Raw genomic sequence first — 18,365 nt, 5'->3', positions numbered from 1 at the left:
GCTTATATTGAGCTCAAACTTCTGCTACCTCACCATTTGACCCTTTTCGGGTTGGGAACCTGTTTACAGTTTTTACAGAGGGCAGTTTTAGCAATCTATTTGGAGCTTTAAATTTCTTTAGAAGCGGCAGCTGCTAACCCCTCATTTGAATTTTTTAGTGTCACAGGGAACAGTTATAACCCCGTACAAGTGTTTGTATCTGTTCGAACTGTGATATTTTATTAGCTTCATAGCATTAATAGTCAACGTGCTGGATGATGACAGATGTAACTCAAAGGAACAATAAAATGTTGTCATGTTTACTCAAGGTGCGTGCATGTTGCTTGCAGTGCTTATAATACATTATATAGCTTAAAAAGTGGAAAGAACAGCACTAAAGGGGGGACGGCACGAGGGGAAGGGGCTTCTCAGCGATATCCCATTCATGTCTGACGCACATCCCTCGGGGACATCCACAGGATCTCCCTGAAACATTTCTCGGTGTCTCATGTTTTCATTTTTGTGACAAATTTAGGCTGTGTTTGGAACATGCCTGGAATGTCCGCAATATCCCCAGTGTGACATCCCAGCAACATTTATCGGACCATTTCGTGTTGTCTCGGGAAGATCAGATCAAATTTGAGATAATTCAAAAAAATCTGCAACGCATTCACGTATGCATTGCAGTACCACGCGTAAAACACATTTACTTCACTAAATAGAGCACATTCCACATCTGTTCGTAATCCACCGGTGAAAAGAAATTAACTGTCTAACTGATGACGAATAGCAGTGTACAGATTAAGAATGGAACGTCATATAATTAATATTTATTAGACAATAAAAATATTAATTCCATGATGCTTCATTCTTAATGTGTACATTGCTATCTCTCCGTAGCTAGGAGAATCCTCACGCGTAAAAAGATGGAAGGGATACAGGCGAGCGACCTGCTCACGTGACATATGACGTTCGCCGTGAGGCGGATCCCGTGTGACTCGAACTACGGCCGAAAAGAGACAGATTGAAGCGTTCTTTTTGCCCTTCCCCTCAACACGAGGAAGAAAGAGGCGTTCTTTCTCCCTCGTGCGATAATCGCCTCCAGCGTTCTTTTGAAAACGGCAGCGCACGGAGGGAAACTGATTTTGCATATGCACCGAGCTTCTATCTCCAATAATTAAAAAAGCTAATTAACGAAACCTAATTATTACATCGACTTAGGAGGAGGTATGTGTCCTCGTAAAGTGTGGCTTTTGTGGACAACCGGAAGTTTGGTTTAAACCGGAAGTGGATACCTGGAAGTCAAGTATGGACCTGAAAAGGCGGTTAATGCTAACGCATTTCTCTCTCATTTACCGCTAAATCGCAGGTGATATTTTTTCTGTTTTGTTTGCAAAGTAACCTTTATAAAAGGTACTGCTGTGCTGCTCAAAAGTTGCTGTGTTCTAGCCGCGAATTCAATACGAGAGTTTCGGATGAGTGTGCGTTACGTTATGGTGTCTGTGCTTCTGTGTGAACTGTGGATCGTGTTCAGAGTTATGAAGAAAGCACGGGATTGAACTACTGGAAGTTAGAACGTGAAGAAAAAACAATGTACAAGTTTCCGGCGATGCAGAATCAAAAATAACAAAGATGGTTAAGAGCATCAACTGTTTACTATATACATAAAAACAAGACTTTCGTGCAGTAGGCTGCACTTCTTCAGGTTTGAGGACCTTCAGGTTTGAGGACTTGTAACAGGTCCTCAAACCTGAAGAAGTGCAGCCTACTGCACGAAAGTCTTGTTTTTATGTATATAGTAAACAGTTGATGCTCTTAACCGACTTTGTTATTTTTGATACTGGAAGTTAATCAGGGTATTTGTAGCGTATGTTCACTACAACGTTCCCAAGGTTACTTTTTGGCTGGACAGTCTAGCAACACTGATCGCAGCGTCTGTCTGACTGTTCAACCGATTCAACACAATTATGTTACGTGTGTGTTACTTCCGTTCTTTGCTTCATCCATTGTCATCCTTGTGTTTTACTTCTTCATGTGCCTCTGATTTACCATAGTCACGTCACTGACGTGTCATTCTCAGATATTGAACAGGAATACGAACGTTTTCGGCGTACTGAGAGGGAGTCTCAACAACGTGAGGTCTGTAAAGAGTACCTCGTATAGAAACTGAATGACGTTCACCACAGCTGCCCCACCCTCTCGCTGGCGCTGCATGTAGTGATCAGCAATGGGTGCCTCAAGATGAATTACCTATAGCCACATGTTGCAGACGGCAGTTTGCGTTCTGTACTGATGAAAGCTGATTTTCAGCGACACTTGTTGTGTAGGTAGCGTCTCCGAAGAGGCAGGCGTCTTATATAGAGGCAGCCATGCCTGGTCAAGCTGTAACTTTTACGTCTGTGTGGCGGGTAGGAGACAGTAACCTCTATTTATAGGTGATCTGTGTAACGTTTATAGAGGGTATTGCCCATAGGTTACACGGTAACTTCTGAAATAGAGGGTAACTAGACGGTACTACACTCTTTAAATGGTAACTTCTAGTAGAGGTAAATTATGTATATGATTTTTTTTACCTCTAAAAGTAAAGGGTATAGGATGACCTCTAACTAGCGTAACCGATCATTGACACGGCATCGCACAACGTCGCGCAATACCGAGATTTGGTCGGCTGTCGAGATCGAAATATGCCGGAAATACACTGAAATTAATTATCAAATCTGTTATTTCTTTGCACTGTGCGCGGTAAAGTTTGTACCCAGAGATTTATGAAATAGGGTTTGACTGCTTCGTCTCGGGCATACTGGCAATGCCACTCAGCACCAGGAAGAAACTAGAGGCATTTTACCAGAGGCAGTTAAGCACACGAGTACAGGAAATCGAGTGCCAGCCAACGGAATGCATAAGTGAGCTTCCGGAGGAGATGGAACGATCCCACCCTCACATTCAACGTCTGCCAACCAAAGTAATCGAGGTCGATTCCTTTGACGAGAATAGGACCCGCACTTTTAAAAATGAACTTCGCCGCATAACACGCTCCTAGCCAACCATCATCTCGATTGATATCGTTTGTTGATTTGTTGAAAACTGGAGGCGTACGCCTTTTTTGTGACACTTATGCTGTTCATAATTGTCACAAAAAAGGCGTACTCCTCCCGTTTTCAACAAATCGGGGCAGATAACGATATCATTACAAATGATGGTTGGCTAGGAGCGTGCTATGCGGGGAAGTTCATTTCTAAGAGTGCAGGACTCACAAATTTGGGCCTTTCTAATTGAGCTTTTGTTCGATTGAGGATTTATATGATGTTTCAAGCCTAACATTGCATTTAAGCGGGTATATTCGTAGGACGTCCTTTGGACGACATTGTGTTGTTGTTTTTTTTCGGGGGGGGGGGGGGGGGTGCGTACGGAATGTGGGAACATCGTTTTGGTAACGTATTGCCAACCAGCACATGTAACATGATACAGAAAGTGTCTCACCTAACGTGTCATAAAATTATATTTAAAGCTATACTTGTGTGAACGATATGGGATAAACTCTATCTGAATAAAGTACCAATTTGGGCGTGTTGGTCGCACATGATAAAAACACTAAGAACAAAACAGCCTATCTTCCTCGCTTTGTTATTTAGGTATTTGGAGGCCAAAGTTGTTGAGTGGAAAGGAAGAATGTTCATTCGAAAAGAGGGCATTTGTATTGGGTCTAGGATTGCTCCGATATTAAGTAGTGTTGTCTTAGGGTCGTGCGAGAAATATAGAAATATAGAAAAGGATAGTTCAAACAATGGAATAATTAAAAAGGCATTTAGATACGTGGATGATTACCTGGTGTTTGTCGAAAAATTGGACCACAAGGATCTTGTTCTGGATCTTTCAAAGGAACTCAGATAGGTTATGTTTTACAGCTGAAGTACCTACCGAATAAAAAATACAGTTTCTAGACTTAGAGTTAAGCGTAGGAGACAAAGAGATTTGTTGGGAGTATAAGCAGAGGGTGGAAAAGCCTGTCTTGCCGTTCAAAACAAATCAATCAAAAACGGTAAAAGCAGCTACTCTGGTAGGCGAGTTAAAAAATTCTTTAAACCGGTCGTGTCAACATAGAATCAATAGTAGTTTCGCACGTCAAATTGATAGGTTCAAAAAGGCGGGCTATCCCAGCAGTTTTATTTACGATGTTGTCTGTAGGATGTTTAGTGAAGTTACGAGAAGGAAGAAAAAGGAAAAGGTGGAAGATTACAAAAGGATTGGCGTGTCTAGATATATACACAGAGTGTCCCACCGGGTAAAAAAAAAAATGCTGGACAATTTGGGGTTAAAGTTGTGTTTCGCAAAAGCAATTGCTTTGGTTCACTTGCAAAGAGGTTGAACTACACAAAAAAGGGTTGTAAGATAAAGCATAAGGAAAAGTTCACGGATTGTAAAGAAAGTGTTGTGTATAAAATTCCTCTGACCTGTGGAAAAGTATATATTGGGCAGACTGCCAGATGTGTCAACACAAGACTGCGTGAGCACAAGAATACAAAAAAATGCAGAACACAGTTCTTTAGTTCTTTAAACATTTAAAGACATGTAATAATTGTGCAGCCATGTATCAGAAAACTCAGATTTTAACGAAATGTAGGGGTAGGGGAGCGTTACTGTTTGAGGAAGCGGGGCAGATCAGGTTGTTTGCTGATAATTGTATAAGTTCATGTTCAGTATTTTACTGTGATAAGATACATGCATTTCTCGAAAACACGAGCTAAACACGTGTGTTTGAGTGGAGCGACGTGGCGCTGAAGTGTTGAGTAAGGTGTTGGATTATTAAACATTTGTTGAAAGTGCAGTGCGTCCGTCCTGTTTTGTTCTTAGTGTTTTTAGCACTGGTTTTAGTGATTTTAAACTCTATTTACCTTAGGGGAGATTTTGCCATTACTTCTGGGCACTTTTATCAAATTTAATTCGCGAAATATTGAATTTTCCAAATTGAACACCGAAATTTCCCAAGTCAACTTCACGTTTTCTTGACAGAAACAGAAAGCGGATGCAGGATTTACCCCACACTAAAGCAAAATGCATTATTTACTACAACGGTAGTACGCTACGACAGTACGTCCCTGCGCATGAGAGAAAGAAAAGGTTGGAGAAAGCACGGTGACAAAGCGTGTGACCACTCAGAAAGCAGCAATAAACGATTTCAGAAATTGCATGGATGGCCCGCCAGAGAGCGCCGTATTGCGAATGCCCCACCGCACCTTGGGATTTAGTTTTCATGAGACAGACGGAAGAAGAAGAGCGCAAACGGTTTCGGTATGGCGGGCTATAGTTTCGGTTTTCCCTCCTTCCTTCGAGCAGCAGGCAGGCAGGCAAGCACGAATGCAAACCATTTCCCACGACGCATTGCGCGATGCGCGTGACTTGGGCGACGGAGGGCCCCCGTGCGGAGCACAAGGGCAATATCTGAAATCGCCTATTAGGGGGTATTCGCAGACGGGCCACAACACTATGGCGAAAAAGATGAAGCAACGTGGACCTCACATGCAGTTGTTGTGGTACCTTATTAATGCGTTAGCATTACAGTCATGGCTACGCAAGAATCGGGACATGGTCTGTCTGTAGCCACGGCGCGGAGCGTATTCGCAGTTGGTGGAGAGGGAGAAGGCGCGCGGAGTGCGACGCGGCCACGGCGCCGGCGCGTCGGCACTCGGCACATTGCAGCCAGGCCCCCACAGCTCCCCGTCTTCGCAGCTCTAAAAAAATGTTTCCACGTCATAACCATGTGGTATTACTGCGTCAGACATCATAGTTGATAACCATTTGTCGCAGAACATTGCGCGTTCCGCGATTGGTTGGCAAAGTTTCGAAATGGCATTCTTTGGCGGGCAGGTGGTCTGGCGGAGTGGGGGGGGGGGGGGAGTAATGTAGGGGGAAGGTGCGGTCAGCCTGCTCTGAAGTCGCAGCTCGGTGCACCCAGTGGAGGGGGAAGGGGGAAAGAGGGAGGGGAGAGATGATGGTGGCACAGGAGAGGGAGGGGCTTGCTAACCCTTTTGCTCTGGGATTTGGGTAGTTCAAGAGGACTACCCATCACAGAAAACATGCGAGCATCCCTCAGTAGTCTTCATTGGGATGGTCCCTGTATCAAGGTAACCGCCATGATTATAGACCTCTCCCTGTTTGTGAACAAATGATGTCCTAGTGTTCGACAGCGCCACCAATTTGGTTTGAATTGAACTGCGCTCGAAGCTAGGCGCGAACAAGGTCGCGCTGGAAAGCCACGGTCTTGAGGGGATTACGATGTTCCATGAAAGGGACGCGACCTTCGGTCCTACTTTTCTTTCAATAGGAAGCAGCGAACAAGTGGCCATTCGTGGAATCCAGCCCTTCCCTCCGATTTGTTTCGGTTTTGGTCTGGCCACCAACGTCATGATGACATTTCTCGGGTAGAGGTCAATTGGCGAAGTTGCCCCATTCTGTCTGAGCCGGTCTGGCGGGCTGTTACGAGAAGAGAAGTGTGGCAGCGTCTGGACGATGTCGGTTGACAGCACCGTATTTGTTGAAAGAGAAGTGCGTTCCCGGATTTGTTCGTGCGTCAAAGTGACTCTGTGCGTGTTATGATGTCTCCCGACACAAGTATGCTACGAGCAGTCACAGTCTCGACAGTTCAGAACTGGAATACAATGGTGAGCTGACGTCTGAGGAACACTTTTGAGCGCCGTCATATTTTCGAATGCAGTGACAACGTAGACAGGATCGGTGTCGGTGCGACACAAGCATTTCCCGTCCTGTTGGAACCTTTGATGCACTGCAAGCAACGATAAGAACATGTTCACCGTGAAATTGCATGCACTCATGTGAGCGTCGCTCGCTTCTAGGAGTAGACTGTGTGTGCGTTTTGCAAGTTCGAACTTTGTTTGATTGCAGTCAACGGACTTAACGCTTTGGGCTTTGTACGCACAGTGAATATTTGTGTCGATACGATGTACCAAATAAATGGGTATTTTGTCAAAAATTTGACTTAGTTGTTTTGGAATACGGAATAATAAGCGCCAGGCATAAAAACAAGTAAAAGTAGAAGCCGATGGTAGCCAGGACCGGCCAGAAGGCGCGCCAAACTGAGACGCTCCTGATTGGTCGAATTCTATATATTACAATTCATTTTAATTGGTTGCATGCCCAGTGTTACCTGAATTATCTCAAACTATGGGCTTCATGGGGAGCTGTGGGGGCCTGGTGCAGCTGTGGTGGTCGACAGGTTCAGACGTGTCTGCGTGGGTGCGCCTTGGGTTACGAAAGCTGTGCGAAGTAGCGGCGGCGAAAGAAGGCTGCGAAACTGCGGCGCCATGCTGAATCGGAGTAAGCACGGAAGGCTCGTCCGGCTCGTTTGGTTGCGAATGCTGTCTTGCGTTAGCGTTGCGTAGGGTCGTGTGAAGAGTTGTGTAGCGTTGTGAAGGGGAGTCCCCAAAGGGTTTTCAAGTTTTAATGCTAACGCATTTCTGTCGGATCCACCGATGGGTCGACCATGATTTTTTTTAGAGCCCAGCCAGTGAGACCATTCTACATGCATGAGGGGAAAGGGAAAAGCTGAGGGACTGCGCGAAAGGCTGACCTACTTTCATAGCGTATAGACGAAAAAAATAAAAGCGAAAACTGTCCTTTCGCGGCACGCAAATTGGCGGCCGCGCTCAGATGCGAGGAGGCCAATTACCTGCCCTTTTACTTTTACACCGTTAGCTGTATGAGGCTTTCTCAAGGACGGCGTCTGTCGTGCCTTCCGCCTCGGCGCGCCATTGGTTAGCGCAGCAGAAAATCAGAGAGCGCATGAAAAGATGTCAGGAGTCACGCTGCGTCGTTGACAAAAGTCCTTGCCGATAAAACTGCAGCTGTGCCGCATATAGAAGTACAAGTACAGTCAGTGTATCACACGCTATGTGGCGTCCACGAAGAGTGCGTACGGCGTCTGCAGATAGGGAGTGGAGGGCTCGATACGCCGCTGTAAAGCGCAAACGGTATAGCACACCGAGGGGACAAGCAACGAGACGCGCATTGGCTGCACGACGACAACATGGCCCAGAAGTGAGGGAACGCAAACTTCGCTATCCTACGACCCATCAGAACTACAAGATATCGCGTCCCGACCCCACGTCTTCCCCCGATTTCGGGATTCCACAAGCTTTTCGATTTCAGTGCATGAACAGGTGTACACAAAACTGACGCTGAATTTTAGTTTGACAATTGCATGCCCAAGATTCGCAGACACAAACGTAAAGCGTGCTTCGCCTGCATTACACCCATGGACGCAATGCTTAAGAAACGTATTATTTCATTCTGGGGCAAAAAGTCGACACTTTTCACTGGTGCCACACTGGATCCTATGAGATCCATATACAAAGAATTTTGCTGAAAAAGAATTATCCGTATACCTGTAAAGGCTTTTGGTCCCCCGGCGTTTGAAATCTTACACATTGTACTCAATCAGACAGAAGCAGTATTCGCGCTCCATCGTGATTTCAAAGTCTTATATATCAAAAGCTATCCGCTTTAGGTGATCCGCCACTGCAGTTTCACATATAGGGGGACCGTGTTTGGAACCTGACGCGAATGTCATGGTATGTAGCGAGCAAAATTATTCCTGACGGCATGAAAGTGCGACTGTCGCGGGTAGGAAAGCCAACTGTATGTTTGAGCCTGTGTAAATGGGAGGAGGAGTGAAACTCGAATGTGTGTGTGTGTGTGGGGGGGAATTGTCAAAGTTCAGCGCCCATTCTACTCTGAGAATGAGCACCGGAAGACGGGTTTGACAAACACATCTTCAAAATAAGGGTGTGCTTTCACTGCCAAAAGGACTGAAGAACATTATTGGTGACTTCTGCTTTAGAAAAAGAAAAGACAACGCTGCAGATACTGCGTTCCTCTAATGTTCCCGTTTCGGGAGATCGAACGCATCCTTGTTCTTCTTCTCCATGTTTTTAGTCTTTATGCATTGTACTTATGGTGGTAAAAAGATGTACAAAAATATTTATGGCTGTAGTGTATCCAGACATGTACAAAATACCGGACAAAAGTATTTAAAATAGAGGACAAAATACTCGAAACTGAAAGTAATTTGAGTAGAGTACTAAATACCCTGAGAAGTAGTTAAGATACTCTTTAAAGTACTTTAGTATTTGCACTAAGTGAAACGCGTATTCTGAACGTGACCTTCATCCGCCATACTTAAGCATATATTTTATTTGCAAGGTCTTGGTGTCACGTGATGTTTGGTGAACTTTGGTGAATTCAAGTAAACATTGGTGATATGTTCTGACCCCAAGCCTCGTAATTCCTCCTGTATGTCAGCGCGGGTCTTTCAACTTCTGGCGCGTGTTTATTGCTTTGGCGACCAAGGAAATAAATGCCGGGATTCTCTTGTACCTAATCCCCTGTTAATTCACCTGGCAATATGAATAGGAACCGTTTTCTGACGAAGAGGTCGGGCTATTGACAAGCATGCCCAATAGTGGGACCAGCCTTTTGTACAGGAGGATAAATGACAGATGCGCGAATTAAACAAAATTATTTTGAGCACTGAGTAGTAAATACTAAAAAAGTATTTTAAATACTTCAAACATACTTGTCGCAAAACGTATTGAGTAGAGTACCAAAAACCGGAGAAAGTATCTAAAATACTGTATATTGAGCACGTACTCAAGATACGTACAAGTCTGAATGTATCGTTATTGCCAAGTGATCTGTCCGCCGATGATTCCCTTTTAATCTTTACCTCAGGTAAAGATTAAAAGGGAATCAAAAATTAGGACCTCCTGCAACTGCGCATAAAGTTGCAGAGCGCACAAGACAGGCCAGTCTTTCATGTCCAATGTGGACACTTTTTGGGGTGCCCTGGTTTTGACGTAATTAAAGGATTAGGACACGCCACTATATTCTGCCATGAAGCCAACACGGCGAACATAAGTTTCCCAGGAAAAAAAGTGTGACGGTCTCGAGCTACCAATCTACTTGTGGACAATCGAGGAACCTTCTGCCGTCACGCCTAGATGTGGACACTTTTTTCAAACCCTCAGTACTAATGCATATTTTATGGAAAGCAGACGGAATGTATAGCTTCAATGGAGGGCATCGAGTTCGCAGGTTAAGCCAACTTTAAGAGTAGGTGTCCCGCAATTCGGGGAATGTATCCATGACCGGCATATTTTTTGCACAGTCGGCAAGCGTTAATATGACATCGTCACTTCATGACCACTTTTCTGGGGCACCGTTTGTTCCCAGTGGAGGTCCTGTGTATAGGCCCCTAGTTATTATGACAACTAGATAATTCGACTGTAACCAACATTTCCGTGGACGAACTGAAGAGCACACGTGTGTTTTCAATGTTGAGTGAAGAGTATGTTGAGTGAGTGCTCGCGCTGTTGGTAGGAGATAGATGCCAACTCTGTCGGCACATTAACAACTCCTAGTGGTCCAACAGGGATCTTAGCGGTCCGACAAATGCTGTCCCAGAGCCCGTCAGGTGGACCGAATGGCGCCACAAAAAGGCCTAGTGGTACCACAGAGCCCCTAACGGCCCAACAAAGGGTATCTAACTACCCATCATGTGCTCAGTGGTCCCGCAGGAGAACCGAATGGTATGTCAACGAGGCTCTGCGGTCGAACATGTGATGCCATGTTGTAGACCAGGTGCCCCTAACTGGACATGAGATATATAGAATAGCATATAATCGCCAAACCACTCCATGCAGGACGCCAACTGCAGAACTGCAAAAGCTAAGATGGAACCTGCGTCCTGTCCTGTCCTGGTCTTGTCCTTTAGTGCTTCCTTGTGTCAAAATTTCTAACTGTTATAAAAAATGAGCAACGCTGTAGCCGACATTCTTCCAGTATTCAATATGGCAGCTCGCATTGTCCTGACAGGCCGATAGACCTCCGACAGTCAGGCTACTAATTTTTTATGTCGTCTTATTACGACTCAGAATATTCTAATATTTCTTCACGATTCAGTCGTTTGTGATGTCACCCCCATAAAACTTGCCTAAAACTGATCAGCTCTCAGAGACTCAAGCTGCGAACGCCTCAGCGTGTAAAGGCGATTGAGCATCGCGCGACTCTCGCAGCCTATAAAAGGTAGTGAACGCGAAAAGGACGACACAACCAACAGCACGGACTGACGAACAAGATTTTTATTGACAGACCTGCTTCTTAAATAACCTGAGCCAGCACAGCCCTCTTCTGCAAGGTTCCCCTTTTACACCCTCAATTCTGCCTAGTAACTTTATCGTTTCGAAAGCACAGTACTTATCAAGAGTCCCTCCTGTTAGCAATTCCTGAGTCCTGTACTTTCAGAAAGATAAAGACACCAGGCAGGCTTGGAGGTGCAAAAGGGGTAACCTTGCAGAAGAGGGCGTTGCTGGCTCAGGTTATTTAGGAGGCAGGCCTGTCAATAAAAATCTTGTTCGTCAGTCTGTGCTGTGTGTTGTATCGTCCTTTTGTATGTTTTGCGGCACGGGGTTTTTTATCGCTTTTAAAGTATGGAATACCGAAGACCCCAATTTTTTACTATTTTCTATACAAGGGCACTTGCCATGCGCGAGTACCATAAGCATCCATAAAACGACTGGGAACTTCATAGGTGAACATCGCTTTCCGTATATCCGCCGAGTGTCGCGTGTCGGCAGTTTCAAAAATTTTCCTTGTGTTGACGGAATTCTCTGATGGAATGGAGTGCTGCGAGAGGGAAAAAAACGCGCGATTGCACTGCAGAAGATTGATTCTCGGTGGACCTGCAGAATGCATAAACCAAAATGAGTAAGAACCTAAGACGTTGTGGTAGTCTTGAGTTAGTACATCAAGCCATTACTCACTTCAGTGTTGCGTGTGTGAGTAAGTTAAATAAATTTAGACACCTCACCCCTTCTGTTTAACCGCGGCAGCAAACAGGGCTATGGGATTCGCCAAATCACGGAAGACAAGCTATGAGTATAGTATATGTGCTGTCTGCGTCCACTTCCACTTTGATGCCAAAGGAAATGGACACTGCTATCCTAAATGAGGCTCTGGTCCTTCACTTTTGGAGAGGGTTTATTTTATTTTTTACATTTTCTGTTCGCTTCTTGAAATTCTGCCCACGTTGTATACTTTGGAAGTCTTGGTAACGAAAGGAAGAATAGAAAGAAGAGAAATTAAATTGGGGGTGTCATGAGAGGAGTCGGGAAAAAGACAGAAAGAAACAAATTTTGTTTTTAATTTGTTTTTGATTTTGTGGAGCTCCCATCAGGCCATTAGACCCTTTGGTCCTAATGGTCCCATCAAACCGCTAAACCGTTAGTCATCCGAAATTACGATAGGCCTATTGGCCTAATGGTTCCATTAGGATTGGCTTTGATGGATTTTTCGTAGAAGAAAGTAAAAAGAAAAAGAAGAGAAACTGTTTTGCCAGCCTCTGGATTTCAGATTCGGCCTTTTGCTGTGTGCCGCATTTCGTGTTTTCATGTCGTGGAAAGTAGTGGCAGCGGAGGCCACAGAGTTCGCCGCTACCCGAGTTTGTGGTGCGAATACTTTTTCCGATACCAATTTAAAATGTAGCAGGACCGCTACTCACCTCTGAAACAATTAGCCGTTGCAGAAAGTAAGCTACTATGCCGCAGTGTAAACTCAGGTACTAGTCACACGGACCGACATAACTACGTCAAGTCGGGAGATTGGGTCTCCAAGGTCGTGCTCATTGCTGCTTTTCAGGACGTTTCGCTAGATTTACTTTCGCAATGATAAGACACCATGCAGCGAAAATATTGTGCATGGTGGCCTGATTATTTGCATTAGCATAGCTAGGGTATTATTTCACGTTAGGAAGCTCTTCCTAGGGATATGAAGAAGAACCATGACGTATTAAGTGTAGATGTTTGTATTCAGGTTCGTGAGTTTGCTGAGCGCACTGTGGCGGAACTTGGTACCTTCAATATGTAAGCCTTGGTACCCAAAGAAAGCAATCCATCGTCTCTCGCCTCGTCCAGCCATTGTGTCGGAGCACGCTCAAGTGGCATTCAAGGAGTGGGCATCGCACATGACTGGTTACGAGAGCACATCTCTGCAGAAGCAGCTTTTCGCTTCACCTAGCACAGACATGGTAAGAGGTGCTGATCCAGATAGGAATATAATAGTGATTTAGCAGGTTCGCACGATATTCCAGGGTGCGTGCTCTAGCTGAATCCGAAAAATCATTCACTGGTCGAATCCTCTAAGGCACTTGCAGGCCTCGTGGCTGTCGTTCAGAAATATGATTTTGTTGGCTGTAAGCGGATGACGGCTAGCCCTGGGTGCTCGTTGAACAAGACGAGCAATGGAAAATCCCATCCAGAGAGTGCTAGTTGCAGGAATGCAGATTACCTTACTAGCTAAGCATGCCAGCCACGGTAGCTCGTTTTTATTTTTCTCCCAAAGTTCTAGAAGATCATTCACTTGCGATCATGGCTCGATAGAATGTGACGCACTGCACAGATTTGATTTGTCTGACTGTACTGGGAACTTGGGTGTCGAACCGTACCCGAACCGTAATTTTCATGACACTGTTGAACCCGAACCGGAGCAAAACCGAAAAAAATAGCAGCGGTAACCGGTTCGCAACAAAACGGTTCGGACATAAAAGAAGTCAGCATAAGAGTTCGAGTGCCTCTCAATCCCCGAACGAGGACACTTTGGTTTCCATATCATGGATTTCGCAAATTTTCACCTAGCAGTCAAAGCTGGACGTAGCAGGACGTATAGTAAGTATGATTTCAGCATCTTTTTTAACACGTTGAAGCGCAGTTGTCCTTATGAGCGCCGCGGCTAGCACCACGCTGTGGCGTCTGGGAGGAGGTGCCACGCGGAGGAATGAAGCAGGAATGGTGTAGGCCAGTTGTGTAGCTCTATAGGACGAATATGTGATTAAGCCAACGCCCAACATTTCCCTTTACACGTGAGCAGTAAAGTCAGAAACATGACAAGTGGAGAAAAAGCGCACGCAAAACGGTGCCTGTTTGATTGGACGTTGTTTGAAAAGTAAATGTAGTTCTCCTTCTCTACTGGTAGTGCAATGGTGTCGTGACCCATTGCTTTTGTGTTGTGGATCAACTGGTACACTGCTGTGAGCTTGGACAGAGCAAGGCTTGCAGACTTATTTTCCACATGCTTCAATACGGTTTCAGATCGATTCACGCTGCGAATGCAGTGTGCCGGCAAGTACCGTCGTCAATGTAAAATGCTTTCCATCTTATTAGGCCTCCCTTAAGTGTATCTTGCTGGCACTGTGCGTGTGAAAAAAAGGTATTTTGGGGAACAGAAAGTAGCAGGACTACACCGCTTCAACATCGTGGACGCTATTTGCAAGTGTTCGTCCATTTCTCCTTTCTCTCGCTAAAGGGAGTACCTGACCACTAAAAACGCCCATGCCAGGGATGTGCAGTAGTTAACTACTTGTAGTTAAACTACTGCATGATAGTTAAAAAGTAGTTAGAAGCTACTTGCATAAATGGTAGATACAATTCCTCGTTAAACGTATTTTTTTAGTTGACTAAGTCTGAGAATTTCTTCATCTTGGGAATAACACACACTGTGCGCCCGACGCAGGCAGCAAAAGCTCATTCAACATTGTCATTCAGGGAGAGCATTGCATAACGCACTGCAATGCTCAGCACAGGTGCACAGACACGCATGCTTTGCCTGCCACACGCGCGCGAAGCGCGTGGGAAGAAATGGGGTTTCGACGGCGAGTCAGGAGAGTATCCAACGTGCTGCAACAAGACCGTCAGCTGTCGGAGCATAGGTCAAATAGGTTGAATTAGACTGGTTAGACGCGGAATGGAGACATTCGTTGTCAAGTTTCGGTACAGAAATGCTATGGTAGATGAGCAGAAAGTATGTCTTTTGTGTTAATCAGTACATAACGTCATCGGTACATAACGATCGACGCACAGAGCACATACAAAAATCTGATGCCCCCTCCGTCGTCAGATTGGAGGCCATGACTGTATCATTGCTTGACATATCACTACATCAGTATTGAGGGGCACGTGCTGTGCTATGATTGTTCCGAGTGTGGGAGATCCCTGTCTTCACGCTCCCCATGCACACAAGCGCTATTTCTACGCCTCAGCGATCATGGGTATAACGACGCGCACAAAATGTCAGAGTAGTTACAACTACATCCTAGTAGGTGCAAAGTAGTTTTAACTAGTGCGGCTGTGATGTAGTTACATTAGTAGTTAAACTGCAATTTGATGCAGAAATTATATTAAAACTACTAAAAATGTAGTTACAGGACATCTCTGCTCAATGCAAACAACAACAGTGAGCTATTAGCCACGCATTTTCTCATGAAAGCAGTTTTATGGGAGATAGAAAATGGAAGCGTTGAACCGGTTCGGGGTTGCGAACCGGTTTGTGGACCGGTTCGATTTTTGGCGTGGCCGAACCGGAACTGAACTGGAACAAAATCCAAGCAACGCTAAACCGAACCCGTATTTTTTGCGGTTCGACACCCTGCTGGGAACTTGATGCGTTCACCCATGGTTGTCATCCTCTTAAAGCTCAGCTACGCCGATTTTCGAGTGTTACAGAATGGAACGATACATGCTCATAAAACGTATGCGTCAGGGAACACTGATTATGCGTGTAAAGTAGTTATCCGAAACTCTTCGCGGTTTTCTAGAAAAGTGAATTTTTAGTTTCACCGCCATTCCGACTTGTGGCTCGCGAACCCTGTGTCGACGTCACACTTGAAGTCGGAGATGTTTCGGCTTGGCATGACATTTGGCTTGGTTTCTTCCGCCGAGCCGGCCTGGATGGTCTGCTGTGCTTCGTGTTATTTCGTCCGTCTTGTCCCCCCCTCCCCACCACACACACAGACACTGGGGTTTTACCACTTTTAAATGTCTACCTTCCTCCAGTTCGAAGACTTTCTCGTTCCTGACTTTCCGCTAACGGGTATTGCAACACCTCCACCGACCTGACATGCTAGCGAGCCGTCCTTGCTTTTCTTCGTGTCTTTGCGCAACCTGGGATTTGTAGCACAGTGTCGAACCAAACCGGAACCGAAAACCGGAATTAACCGTTATTTTTAGTTGGAACATGAACCGGAACTGAACCGTAATTGCTGGCGCCATCTTGGTGCTCAACCGGAACGGAACCGATCTAAAAATTTCGGTTACCGGTTCGCTTCGCGTTGGTGTGTGCCGCCTGTTATGTATCCCATCGTCTGGTGGCGACATCCGTTTTATGTGACATAATACTCGAGACCTGGCGGTCCATTCGGTAGCGCGGGACATACAAGGCAAAAAGTGAAGTAAGTTGTTCCCTCGCCGCCGCTTATAGAAGAAACATGTTTTGTCATTCCTACCTTCGAAAGTTTGCTGCAGCAACGCATTGTAACAACATCATGTGGACCACTAAAAACGTAGCCAAAGAACAGTGGCGTAGCCAGACCTCCAATATGGAGGGGAGGGGGGCACGGTACGACCCCCCTGATCCCGGTTGCGCCAATTAACACACACATACCTGTGTATACAGCAAGGTGAGATATGCAAATCTAGAATGTTTGAACGTTAAAAATGCGATTATGTACATAGAGGCTTTCATGGGCGGGGATGCCGCGTCACGCCATTGGAAGTAGTTTGAAACCTCATCATTTCAAAACTATTCAATAATGTTGCTTAGATAGGTAGACGCCAGAAAGAGCAAGAACTTTCGCGATCGTCACGCTGGATCTCCCTGCCCCTCCCATGTATACAGGGTGTTTCACCTAACGTGATAAAAAATTCTGACTGGCGATATACTCGCCGGAGGATTGTGGGACTTTCCGCAATTACCTTCTGGAAACTTTTGCCACCATTGAGGAAGGCTTTAGACAATTTTAAATTGCGGGAAATGTATTTTTTTTTTTTTTGCAATGGAACTTTGGAAATTGCCAAGCGAAGCTCACTTATTTCCACGGATAACCACAGACCCAACAAAAAGTATGCACAGTATCGCAACAGAAATAGTCGAAAAAATAGTAAAATTTCCGATTTAGCCCCACCTGCTTTATTGTCACAAAGAAGAGCGCACGGAAGATGAAGGGAGAAGAGGAAGTGTTCCCGCCTCATGTCTCACCTTTCTTTCCCCCGCTTTGACCGTGATGCTGGTGACAACCGTCTTGTCAGAAAGAAAACAAAACAACCGTCTTATCACAAAGATGGCAAAACAAATGAAGGCGGGGACACTTCTTCCTCTAGACGCACATTTCGCGCGCGCTTCTCAAGCGAAATCAAGCAGGCGAGGCTAAAGCGTAATTTTTACAAATTTTTTTCCCGACTATTGGGTCTGCGGTTATCCGTGGAGGACTTCATATTTCTGTAAAAAAAGTGAAGTTCGCTTGGCAAATTTCCCGCAATTAAACATTGTCAAAGCCTTCTTAAATGGTGGCAAAAGTTTCCAGAAGGTAATTGCCGAAAGTCCCACAATCTGAAAAAACGGAACCCGAGGACAAAGGAGGGACGACACGACACGTTCTCGAACACAGCAAACCCTTTAATGACAAGAATCACCTACGTGCACAACAACTTCTGAATTGGTGGCGACGGGGCAACCGACGCCACACTTACACAATTTCCCCTCGTGACAATCTCTTTGTATTCTTTTAACAGTCCTTTGCAAAGAGATTGTCACGAGGGGAAATTGTGTAAGTGTGGCGTCGGTTGCCCCCTCGCTACCGATTCGGAAGTTGTTGGGCACGTAGGTGATTCTTGTCATTAAAGGGTTTGCTGTGTTCGAGAACGTGTCGTGTCGTCCCTCCTCTGTCCCTTTCTCGGGTTCCGTTTTTTCGCTATGTACCAGCTGGCCTGCACCTTTGCCCTTTTCCCACAATCTTCCGGCGAGTACGTCGCCAGCTAGAATTTTTTATCACTTTAGGTGAAACACCCTGTATATAGTTTTGTTGTAATCGGATATGCATGATTTGCGTGGGTCCGCCCGTGGTAGGTAGGGGGGGGGGGGCTCGATCCCCCTAGCCCCCCTGTGGCTACGCCACTGCCAAAGAACCACTATGTTCAATAAGGCTGCACTGCATTGCTGCTGCAAGTGTGTGTCACAGCAGTTCTGTCCTTACATTTGCGACTTGCAAGTGTCCTTTCCCGGCGCCGAAAACAGCGGTTGCGGTGTGTGCGGCGCTCTTCTATTTAGGGTGGGTGCAGATAAAGTAGTCCCACATTTTCGCACATAGCGCGTTCCCTGCATACCGTACGAACTTCCGGTGGCGCAGGACGGTGCATTTATGCGGTGCAAATCGAGCAAAAAAAATTGTGGTAACCAAACTCTGCGCACTCAAATCGTTAGCAACGTGAACTTCGCTCCGTGTATTTCCAATGGGACATTGCAGTGTAGCACAGTTGCATCGCCCTACT

The 18,365-nt window shown here is 45.5% G+C and overlaps 1 protein-coding gene across 2 annotated transcripts in view; it reads left to right on the top strand.

Moving 5' to 3' along the window:
- Positions 1-18,365, top strand: part of LOC135395589 (uncharacterized) — a 71,957-nt gene that overhangs the window by 42,477 nt on the left and 11,115 nt on the right. For both annotated transcript variants that reach the window (XR_010423196.1, XM_064626703.1), the window contains exon 5: positions 12,862-13,075. Coding sequence is in view for 1 of the 2 variants with exons in the window: in XM_064626703.1 (XP_064482773.1) it covers positions 12,862-13,075 (214 nt within the window). In the remaining variant the exon portion in view is untranslated. The remainder of the gene's footprint in view (positions 1-12,861; positions 13,076-18,365) is intronic.

Source organism: Ornithodoros turicata, chromosome 5, assembly GCF_037126465.1.
Source record: "Ornithodoros turicata isolate Travis chromosome 5, ASM3712646v1, whole genome shotgun sequence".
In the NCBI taxonomy this organism is placed as follows: domain Eukaryota; kingdom Metazoa; phylum Arthropoda; class Arachnida; order Ixodida; family Argasidae; genus Ornithodoros; species Ornithodoros turicata.
The sequence above is the reverse complement of the archived record's forward strand: the minus strand, read 5'-3'. Positions and strand labels throughout refer to the sequence as shown.